This window comes from Narcine bancroftii, chromosome 10 (assembly GCF_036971445.1).
Source record: "Narcine bancroftii isolate sNarBan1 chromosome 10, sNarBan1.hap1, whole genome shotgun sequence".
NCBI classification, from domain to species: Eukaryota; Metazoa; Chordata; class Chondrichthyes; order Torpediniformes; family Narcinidae; genus Narcine; species Narcine bancroftii.
Window position 1 is genome coordinate 78427565 of NC_091478.1, and position 12556 is coordinate 78440120.

At 38.2% G+C, this 12556-nt stretch overlaps 1 protein-coding gene across 1 annotated transcript in view; it reads left to right on the plus strand.

Annotated features, from left to right (window-relative positions):
- cfdp1 (craniofacial development protein 1) overlaps positions 1-11418 on the plus strand; it is a 148736-nt gene extending 137318 nt beyond the window's left edge. Inside the window, exon 7 of the mRNA XM_069901513.1 lies at positions 10895-11418. Within this exon, the coding sequence (XP_069757614.1) occupies positions 10895-10985 (91 nt within the window). The 3' untranslated portion in view covers positions 10986-11418. The remainder of the gene's footprint in view (positions 1-10894) is intronic.
- The last annotated feature ends 1138 nt before the right edge of the window (positions 11419-12556 follow it).

Below are 12556 nucleotides of genomic sequence, written 5' to 3' on the forward strand. Positions count from 1 at the left end.
TTAAAATTATTTTATTACTTGTATAATTTGGTTTGCACTTTTCACCAGACCATAAAAATTAGTTTGACATTTTAATCAGCTGCAGTTCATGTAAGTCGTATTCAGCAAGTTAATTGGTGTTAAGCCCTATGTTGCCCTTTAAGTATTGAATGACCTTTACCACTTGCACATCTTCTGTACAGAATATTCTATTTTCAAAATGTTAATAGGTTTTCAGATTAGTTTCTCAAAGATAGCTTCTTAAATTTCTTGAAATAGGAAACGCAAAGAAAATCTTGATTTTAAAAATAATTATTCAAGGGCAAAATAAGAATTTGAGGTGAAGTCGCCCAGAGCCAAAATAAGAGATTTTTAAGGTACAACTGCTGCTTCTCAGAAAATTACACAGCATGTTGTACCTCAGTGCTGAAAGAATCCCGAGATGTGAATGTGTCTGGCTTTTCCGTGAGCTAGTTTAATACTCGAAATACTGCGTGGCTTAGAATGCATGTTGTATTGCCTATTGAAAGATTGACAAAGAACTGTGATTTCTGAATTGACTTCATTGTAAGCTATGCATATAACTGGACAATTATACTTTAAAAATCAACCATCTGATTGTTACCTGTCAGGAAAGGACTCAAAACCCTTTCGTTCGTGCCCTAATCTTTGTCCGTTTGCTCGTATGTTTGAAAGAGCTTTCTCTCCTCAGAAGTGAATGCCTTATTCCAATGTTTTGACACTGGTTGACAAGTACTTCTTTCAGAATCTCAATTCCTCCTTGAAGCTTTGTGAAAAAAGTCATAGAAAAGCTTAGAGGAAATAGGAGAGTGTGTGAAATTAAATGGTACAGGAATGGCTGCAAAACGTCGTGACTCCTGACTTGGAAGTATAAAATTTTTCTTTGCGTTTGATTTACCACATGCATGACTTCAGATCCTCGGAGAATGTTGAAGATTTTTGAAATGAATCTGTATAGATTACCTCATCCATGATTTATTCCTTCCTATTCTTGGATATTCCAGATGCTTGATTTGTTTAGAAATTTATACACAGTGCAAGAATGGCACTTGAGACTGGAACTTGAAAAAAAGAATTTGCTTCCACAATCATCTTCAGCGATTGCGTTTTGAAAGGATAAAGCTATTATCTCGGCTTCATTTTGGATCCCATCACAATGAAAATGGAGTTTATGCACTACTTTAAACTTGTTTGGAAAGTTTAGTCTTTTATAGTTTACAATCACAAAAAAGTCAGCTTTCTTAAGTTTGGGTAAACTCACAGGAATTCAGGAATAGTGGACCATAGATCATCTCTGGAGCTTTATAAAGCTAGAAGAGATTCCAGGGCTTTGTTTGGGAAAGGCAGCGGGATTTGCAGATGTGGATGAGACTTTTGAAATCAAGACAATGGTCACCTACACTGGCTTATAGTTAAGACGTTGCAGTCAGGATGGATGAAAGGGAATTGGTTGGAATTAAAAATCCAGTTTGCTGAATGTAGAATGAGAATCCAGCTGAGAGTGAGTTGGATTTCTCCAGTTTAGAAGCAGCAAGAGCATTGATGGGAGTCTTGGGAGCAATCTAGTTAAGGCAAGACCTGAATTGGGTGATGTTACCGAAAAAGAAACGTGATCTTTAACACAGTTCAGTTACAAGGCCTGAAACTTGATCCAGAGTTAACTAGATTGCTCCCATCCTGACTGCAACGTCTTAACTATAAGCCAGTGTAGGTGACCATTGTCCTGATTTCAAAAGTCTCATCCACATCTGCAAATCCCGCTGCCCTTCCAGCCTCCAAACAAAGCCCTAGAACATAAAACATAGAATAGTATAGGCCCTTCTGCCCTCAAGTTTAGCCAACCCACATAATTCCTTCCTAAAAAAAAATAACTAAACTTTCAGAAGTTGCCAGTGAGACCAGGTTTGGCCATTTATACTTCTTGGTTAATCTCAATCTCAGCAGTGAATGGCTAAACCAATGTATAACATATCCATTCAAGTCTGCTTCTCTTGGACGACATGAGGGTTGCTCAGACATGAAACATTATTAATTTTAGTTGGGACTAATGCACAACTTTGGAGGCAAGAACATAATTGGGTATTTCAGTAGTGGCTGAAATATTCTGGTCCCTGTAGAGCAAGAAGTTAGACTTTTTTTTTAAGTGATGTTATCGATGAACATAATTCTACCTTTCGTATTTTACATTCTGGTTAATCAATTGGCCTTCACAAGATTCCAAGATGTCTATTTAGAGTTCCAGTAACAGAGAATTAATTTCTGGGATTCCAACATCTACACTTCCTTCTACACCAAATCACTAATCCTTGCACCCCACACCCACCCCCCCCCCCCCCCCCCCCCCCACCCCCCCATCTTCTTGAAATCCTTTGCAAGCCAGTAAATTAATTACACATTCCCCATGTCTATCTGGGCCAGTGAGGACAATAATAAATTTCTTTAAGATTTTACCTCTTCCACTCGGCAACAGTCTTGGCTGATTATAGTAAACTGCATTATCAGTTCCAGAGCCAATAATAACCGTATGTAATTTAAACAAGCCAAAAGCAAGGTATTGGCCAGAATCCAACCTTTGATTGATAGGTGATGTGACTTCTGAATAAGTTTCAGACACATGACCACCCGCAATATTACAGACAAGCAGGGAGGCCACGTGTTGGAGGCCACGTGTTTTTCCTTAATCCACATATAACACGCACATTCCCAGATCATTTTCACAACAGCTCAGAAATCTACTGCCTTTTTCCAACAATAACTCTTGTCAATGAATGCAAAGATCAGAGGGGTAAATCAGAGCACGGTGATACTTAATGTGGTATTAACTTGGATTATAAAATTATTTACTTATCCTTGGAGATTATACAACAAAAATAACCCCAGGCACAGGAAAAATATGGCCCCTATCACATACAAACAGCATTAATCCACTCAAACCCCATTAAGGAAACTCTATTAAAATCGCTTCTTATTTGAAACTGAAAAAGTTAATACAGGCATTTGCAGGATTACGAATAACTTGCACTTACAGACGGGCTGTTCCACAATTCACGCATGCACATAATGTTATTTTGCAAAATAAGAACCGTAAGTACCTGTTTCCCCCTTACATACAAATTCAGCGTATGGACATACCAAGGTAACGGAACTCGTTTGTAACCTGGGGACTGCCTGTACTCAGGATTTTATAAATATTCTAAATATCCTTCACCCAAACTTATTTTGTTTGTCAAACAGCAAAAAAATCCTTTTTCACTACCAGTTAATGGTAATTCTGCCTGGCCCACAGGAAAAAGAATCTTTTATGTGATGTCATGTATGTTCCCTGGCAATAAATCTGAAACCTGAATGGGTACACAAATAGAAGCATTTATTGTAGGAAAACACTATTTTAGTTTATGAATTACTATTTATATATATTATATAGAAATACATGGAACATCTGTCTTGTTATTTCTGAAAATAGGGGAAGTTGATGGGAATGTGGTGAAAATAAAACAGATTGGGAACAGATTAGTGTCGAGAGTAGAAAATACCAGAGGTGAGAAAAGATTAGGGGAGTCGTCAGGGGTAAGTTTTTACAGAGAGAGTAGTGGGTGTCTGGAATGCTTTGCTAGATGTGGTGGTGAGGGCTGGTACAGTAGGGACATTTAAAAGAATCATACAGGCACATGGATGCAAGAAAAATAGGGCATTGGTGTGAGGCAGGGGAGATTTAGTTTGCTGAGTAGGTTTATATAGATCGGCACAACATTGAGGGCCAAAGGGTTTGTAATGTGCTGTAATGTTCTATGAAATCCCATTATACCTTTTTATCACTTTAGACTGAAGGCCACGTATACCAATCAGATTTTTGTAAACCAAAAGGCTGAACCTCCTTGATCAGTGTTCATTCTGCCTTTATCATGAGATGTTCCTTAATGAACTCACCTGGAGGTTATAATATTTACTTGAGTTTATCCTTTGCCATTATACATGTTTTGAACATTCTTATCTTCTATTATTAGGCTCTAAAAGTTGTTATATCCGAAAAGTGGTTGTAGGGACGAGCTCCAACTGCTGCACACAAATGCTCTTCATGGCGCGTGTCTCAAAGAGCCTCTGACAACTGAGTCCAACTCCTGACCTTCACACGTGGCATAGTTCTTGTGCCCGGCGGAGCTATTCTCACTGACAGAAGAAGGGGCAAAGATGGGCTACTGGCACCTTGAAACCAGTTGCTCTGGGCAGATGGGGCTCGTTAACCAGATGGTAACCCATCTAGGAGAGGGGAAACTCCGATTTCAAACCTCCGCTGCTTTGTGGCTAGACTCCCTCATGGGAAAAGCTTTGGGAGTAAGCCTGAGGGAAAAATCCAGAGTCGGAGTCCTGAAGGCAGCTGACTGCTGTTCCCAGCACCCACACGGTAACTCCTGGCATCAAACTGCATCGACTTTCGTCGTTCCTTTAGATCTGTCATTAGCCTGGGTGTGGTGGGGGGGGGGTTGTCCCACGGAATGGGCAACAGACAGATCTCCATATCAACTTTGCCCTGGCTTGCACCCCGGAAAGGCCACTCCTGCTACTACCAGAGGCGCAATACCAATGATTGACCATGACCGATGGTGGCCACAGAAATCTATTAAAAATTCTGACTGTCCTAGATCAATTCCCACAGGGCTTAAGAGAAACTTATTATATTCGACACAAACGACATGTCGAATATGTGGAATATTTATTTATTTTTTGAAAAGATGTCTTAAAACAGCGATGATGTCACACAATGCTGCTTCACAACATCATCTTCCCTGCTCATTAAATTTCATTCCATTCTCATGAATATATTTCTTTAAAAACCATGCCTGACTATAATGTTGGTCAATGGGCATTCTCTCTCTGACAGACTCCATTTGATTGTTCTATGAATTGAAGCTAAATGGGCCTCAAGTGGGTAAATTCACAGCGTGGGATGTCATTTGACATCTGCACATGAGGAATATTTCAAGGTCATTCCCTGGTCCAGTTGATTGTGCTAATCTGGGTAGGAAGATTCATGGTGCCTTTATTATCATGTACATAAATGGTTTACTTTCATTTGCCCCTAAAGGAACACAATGAAGTGTAGTCCAGCACTCCTATAAAGAAGAGAAATAGAAGCAAAAGCAAGTCCCTGCAGTGACATTGAGTGACCAAGTGTCCCACTGCCTCCTGTGCTCCCGTGACCTCCACCACTGCCTACTGCCTCCTGCCTGTACCAGCAATGAAGCTTTCGCTCCTCCATTGCTGGTTCCAAACCACCCCCTCCCCCCCGAGTATGATGATGTAACTGTTGATACCTGAAGCACTTTAGGAGCCCTGGAAGCGATCGGCACCCTCATGAATCCCAGTCCCAAATTCTAGCCTGATGGGAGAACCTTGACCCACAAGCTCTGAGTCATTTGATCAAATGTTTCTTAGTGTAATTAAGTGGGTCCTGACCTAGGCTTGTCCTTCTCGGTAGAGTAAACTGCTGTTGCCTTGAGGTCTAGGCTGCCATGTGTGGGCGCAGCCATCTTGGGCATGGATCTCCATGGATTCACTGATGTTTGTTTAAAGAAAAACACCACAGGGCTGTTCAACAGGCAGTTTAAACCCTTAACGGGGCTGTTTGCAAAATGACAGTAGTCGGATCCCATGGAGATGAGCTCCCCACTCCGGCTATATTAATTAGCAAAAATGTGCCATTTAAAATAGAAGAGGAAATAATAGATCCAGCAGGGAGATATGTTATGATAAAATGTCAGATATATTCAGAGCTTTGGAATCTACTTAATATATATTCACCTAACGAAGAAGATCAAAAGTTTATGCAAGATATCTTTTTGAAGGTAGCTAATACGCAAGGGAACATACTAATAGGAGGGGATTTCAATCTGAATTTGGATCCAAATATGGATAAAACGGGGAAAAAAATTAACAGGAAGAACAAAGTAACCAAATTTATAATTAAATCAATGCAAGAAATGAAACTTGTGGACATATGGAGGAAACAAAACCCAAAAGAAAAGGAATACTCATACTACTCGACTAGACATAAAACATACTCAAGGATAGACCTATTCCTGTTATCAGCCCACATACAAGGGAGAGTTAGGAAAACGGAATATAAAGCTAGACTATTATCGGACCACTCACCCCTGTTATTGGCAATAGAGCTAGAAGACATCCCTCCAAGAATGTATAGATGGAGATTAAACCCCATGCTACTTAAAAGACAGGATTTTAGAGAATTTATTGAAAAACAATTAAAAATGTACTTTGAAGTAAATACGGAATCAGTGGAAGATAAGTTTATACTATGGGACGCAATGAAAGCATTCATTAGAGGGCAAATAATAAGTTATGCAACCAAGATGAAGAAGGACTATAATCAGGAAACAGAGCAGTTGGAAAGGGAAATAATAAACATAGAAAAAAAATTAGCAATAAAGGAAGATACAACCAAAAGAAGAGAATTGGCGGATAAAAAAATAAAATATGAAACATTACAAACATATAAGGTGGAGAAGAATATAATGAAGACAAAACAGAAATATTATGAACTAGGGGAAAAAACACACAAAATCCTAGCATGGCAGCTTAAGACAGAGCAAACTAAGAAAATGGTATTGGCAACAAGGAAAAAAGACAAACAAATTACATATAATCCAAAAGAAATTAAGGAAAACTTCAGAGAATTCTATGAACAATTATACCGAACCGAAAACGAAGGGAAAGAAGGGAAAATAGATGAATTTTTGACTAAAATTGAACTACCAAAACTACAAATAGAGGAACAAAATAAATTAACAGAACCATTTGGAACAGTAGAAATACAAGAGATAATAAAAAATTTACCAAATAATAAGACACCAGGAGAGGATGGACTCCCAATAGAATTCTACAAAACATTTAAAGACCTAATAATACCGCCCCTCCTGGATGTAATCAACCAGATTGATGAGACACAAAACTTACCAGATTCATGTAAAACAGCAATAATTACAGTGATACTAAAACAAGGGAAAGATCCACTCTCACCAGCGTCATATAGACCAATATCTCTGCTAAACACAGATTATAAGATAATAGCTAAACTATTAGCGAACAGATTAGCAGAACAGGTACCGAAAATGGTAAATTTAGACCAAACTGGATTTATCAAAAAAAGACGCACAACAGACAATATTTGTAAATTTATTAACTTAATTCATGCAGTAGAAGGAAATAAAGCACCGGCAGTAGCAGTTGCTTTAGACGCAGAGAAGGCCTTCGACAGAGTAGAATGGAATTACTTGTTCAAAGTATTGCAAAAATTCAGTTTACCGGAGAAGTATATTAATTGGATGAAAGCATTATATAAGGGACCGTTAGCGAAAGTGACAGTAAATGGACATGTATCAAAGCAATTTAACTTAAGCAGGTCAACGCGGCAGGGATGCCCACTATCACCATTATTGTTTGCGCTAGCTATAGAACCACTAGCAGAATCGATAAGAAGAGATAATAATATAAAAGGAATAAAAATAAAAGACAGGGAATATAAAATCAGTCTGTTTGCGGATGATGTGATAGTGTACTTAACAGAACCAGAACTATCAATAAAAGAACTATATAAGAAATTGAAGGAATATGGAGAAGTGTCGGGATACAAGATAAACGTAAATAAAAGTGAAGCAATGCCTATGAATAACGCGGATTTCTCAAAATTTAAGGAGGAATCCCCATTCAGATGGCAAACGCAGGCAATAAGATACCTAGGTGTGCAAATAAACAAAAATCTAGGCCAATTATATAAACTCAATTACAATCCACTAATGAAAAAATTACAGGACGATTTAGAGCATTGGAAAGAGCTACCACTAACACTGATAGGAAGGATAAACTGTATTAAAATGAACATTTTTCCAAGGATACTATACTTATTTCAGGCATTGCCAATACAACTGACAGAAAAATTCTTCAAAGAGTTAAAGAAAATAATAAGGAGATTTTTATGGAGAGGGGGGAAACCGAGGATAGCACTAGACAAATTAACAGAATGGTATAAACAAGGAGGCTTACAATTGCCAAACTTCAAAAATTATTATAGAGCCGCACAATTAAGGTACCTATCAGATTTTTATCAAACAAGGGAAAAACCAGACTGGACGAGACTAGAATTAGATAAAATAGGGGAAAAGATACCTGAACACATATTATATAAATGGGACGAAAAATTGGTACAACATAGAACTTCTCCAGTATTACACCATCTCCTCAATATATGGAAGAAGATTCATGTAGAAAGAAATAAAATAAATTACCAAATACCAAAACTAATATTGACGCAAAATAAGCTACTCCCTTTTACAATAGACAACCTTGCCTTTAGAAAATGGGGAAAAAAAAGGGATTAAAAGAATAGAAAATTGTTTTTCAGGAAGTAGATTCTTATCCTTTGAACAAATGAGAGATAAGTACAATATAACGGGAGATACAGCGCTGGCATATTACCAACTGAGATCCTACTTGAAAGATAAATTAGGAAGCAACTTGAGTTTACCAGAGGGAAGTAACCTTGAATATGTGATTACAGATACAATGTTAATCAAAAGATTTATAAAAAATATGTATATTAAACTGCAAGAAAAGGAAAATGAGGAAACAAATGGTAAAACTATACAAAAATGGGAACAAGATTTAAATATAAAGATAAAAAAGGAAACATGGGAGAAGTTATGCTCTGGAACGATGAGAAATACAATAAATACGAGGCTGCGTATGATACAATATAATTGGTTACACAGACTATACATTACACCGCAAAAGTTAAATAAATGGGACCCAACAGTATCTGATAGATGTTTTCGATGTAAAAAAGAAAGGGGAACAACAATTCATGCAATCTGGACATGTGAGAGAGTAGAAAAATTTTGGGATGATCTCAATCAGATATTAAATAAAATAACAGAAAACAATATACCAAAGAATCCAGAGATCTTTCTCCTAAGTAACATAAAAAATAAAGAATTTGGAATTGACTTGGAGGATGCACAAAAAAGATTTGTTAAGATAGCCCTAGCTGTAGCAAAAAAATGTATTATGTCAACCTGGAAATTGGAAGATAATTTGAAAATACAACAATGGTATATAGAAATGAAAAAATGTATTCCATTAGAAAAAATAACATATAGTTTAAGAAATAATATTGAAATATTCGAACAAGTATGGGAGCCTTACATTAAATTCTCTTTCTTCTTCTTTGGCTTGGCTTCGCGGACGAAGATTTATGGAGGGGGTAAAAAGTCCACGTCAGCTGCAGGCTCGTTTGTGGCTGACCAGTCCGATGCGGGACAGGCAGACACGATTGCAGCGGTTGCAAGGGAAAATTGGTTGGTTGGGGTTGGGTGTTGGGTTTTTCCTCCTTTGCCTTTTGTCAGTGAGGTGGGCTCTGCGGTCTTCTTCAAAGGAGGCTGCTGCCCGCCAAACTGTGAGGCGCCAAGATGCACGGTTTGAGGCGTTATCAGCCCACTGGCGGTGGTCAATGTGGCAGGCACCAAGAGATTTCTTTAGGCAGTCCTTGTACCTTTTCTTTGGTGCACCTCTGTCACGGTGGCCAGTGGAGAGCTCGCCATATAATACGATCTTGGGAAGGCGATGGTCCTCCATTCTGGAGACGTGACCCATCCAGCGCAGCTGGATCTTCAGCAGCGTGGACTCGATGCTGTCGACCTCTGCCATCTCGAGTACCTCGACGTTAGGGGTGTGAGCGCTCCAATGGATGTTGAGGATGGAGCGGAGACAACGCTGGTGGAATACAATACAATAGCGAAAACCTACCGGGAACAAACATTACCTAAGTTGATGGAAGGAGAAGAAAAGAAAAGAATGGACTCAGTAGAATTTCTGGTGTATTTTTGTTGAATGACAACATTGTCTAACTGAATTAATGCAACCTAGATTGTATAACTAAAATGGATGAGAGGGGGGGGGATGGGGGGGTGGCTTGGGAGGAGGGAGGGGGGAGGGAGAAAAAGTCACTGTAAATGTGTGGAAAAGAAAAAGTGTATATCATGGCTATTGTGATTTATGGTGTGAAAAATAAAAAATTTAAAAAAAAAAGATGAGCTCCCCACTCCTGGGTCCATATGAACAGCAGCACTGTTGTGACTTTTATGTTCATTGTTTGGATTTTCCTATCAGTTAATTTTTCTTCCCCTTTGGTTTAACAGAAAAGCTATTCCTGCAACTAAATGAGAAAGAATGTGCCCTGTATGCTGCCAATCAGGTTTACAGTTATGGAATGTATAAGCCTGATTACATGGACTTTGCATCTTTCAGTAGAACACTCCTATTGGTACAGTTGTCCAAGATTCTAGGTGTATAGCATGCATTGGGAAAGGAGTGAGTAGGACCTCAATTCAGTTTTAACTGCTCCTCTGTTTGATTTTTGCAGGTTGTGGAGTTAAAATCAGGGCCACATGGCTGGTGCATGGAGGAGAGATGGATTTGATATTGTTTTGTTCAACTACCATCTCGCACCTATCTATTGCATGACTTCATGCGAAGTGTGGCAAGTTTTTTTCAACCATAATGGAGAATTGTTTGATGTGAAATCACAGTTTTAGGTGACACAAGATTGAAGTCAAATGATTTACAAATATATTTGTGTATTTTTGGAAAAAGGTTACATTCACTGGAAATTGAAATAAAATGGAGATCCATTGTATGCCCACAAGCATCAATAAACATAACCTGTCTCCTCTCTTCAAATGCTATCAGAATTGCTGTCCATTTTCGGCATCATTCATCGCCATAATACTTTTTTTTATTTGTTAGCCAAATCATCCAGATGAATGTCATTGAGCCTGTCTTGTAGAGTTTTATTAAATTAATTTGCTGCTATTTCTGCCTGCAGGTACATAGAACGGAAGGCTTTCTTGGACAGAGTTGATCACCGACAGTTTGAGCTTGAACGTGACATCCGGCTCAGCAACATGAAGCCGTGACTTTAATCTTGCAGCTAGAAGTCATTTGCCTCATGTCAATCTACATCGATTCTCAAAGTGGTAGACATTGGCCTGTGGCTGCCCCACAAGAACTGTAAGCGATGCCCTCCTTTTCTTGTGAATTCCAGTGTAGTTTTTAATTGTCAGCTTTCTATTGTAGAGAATTTTTTTAGGTAATGATTGATAGGTGACCACTAGTAGGTATCAGAAGACTTTATGTAATGATTGTATCTGGTTCAATTAAGTGATGAAAATCATTGCATGTTTTAGAACTTATCACTTAGCTAAACTTGCATTGATATTATACAGTCACAGTGCTCTTTCATTCTCCATGGGCAAAAATAATTATTTGTACTCTAGTTCTATTAATGTTTTTGATATCTGCATTCTTAATCATGAATGTTGCCAATTAAAATGAAAATTAATTTCGCCAGATGAGTCCATATCTTTCTGTAAATTTAGCTTTGCGTAGTTTTTATTCTTCAACAAGGCCACTTTGTTTGGCACCACACACAACAGTTAATATCATTTTTGCACATATAGTAAATTATTGTGGAAAATGCCAATTGAACTTGCAGGAGGAGAAATTGAAAGTAAAAGTCTAAGACTGATAAGGACAATTTGACCGGCTTTGTTTCACGATCACTGATTAAATTTGTTGTGGACAGATCCCTGCCTCTTACTTTTAATCGCTTTGTTTTACTTTGATCAAATGTTTCTTAGTGTAATTAAGAGCTTTTGACACTGGTGTCAGACCTTTTCTAGTGGGTATGTGTTAGAATAGAGCAGCCTGAATCATGGATGGTATAAGGAAGTGTTTTGGGCAGTTATTACAGGCTGAATTAACTGCAGTTGCAAAGGTCACCAAACCCCATAAGCGATATCAATCCATGACAATTACTTGATTATATTTCCAACATTATAAGCCATACATGCATTTAAAAGGAAGTGTGATATGTACAAGAGAAAGAAAATAGCTGAGTAAATTGTCAACAGGAGTGAGAGCGAATAAGGTGGGAAGAAGCATGAAGAAAGCATAAATTGAGCAGATTCCAATTAGAATGAATTACCTCCTTGTGCTGGAAAATTCCGTATAATTTATTTACCAAAGACTTGTTTGAATAGCCAGAGAATTAACTTGATTAGGTCTCATGTTCCAAGGACATAGGATGTAATTTTATTCATGAGATTACCCCCATGTGGAAAGAAGGTATTATTTTGGAGGAAAGATACGTCCCAGAGAAACCAGAGACAGAAATGGCATTGCTTTTTTTTTCAGTTGAAAGAGGACGGGAGCTTTTGGTTCAAGTTCGTCCTTTAGTCAGAGTGGAGCAGAACTTCAAGGGTGCCATTCCAGTAAGAGATGAAGTAGTGATTTAACAGTCAAGGAAAATTAAAAACATGTCGATGAAATAAAACAGAAAATTTTGGAAAAGCACTCGCGATCAGGGAGCATCTGTGAAAGAGAAACAGTGAAAGTTTTGGCAATTTTACAGCCATTATGACTCCACTGGTGGCAATTTTGTTTGAGTCAGATGGTACTTAATTGCCTAGCCCAGGTTGGCAGCAGA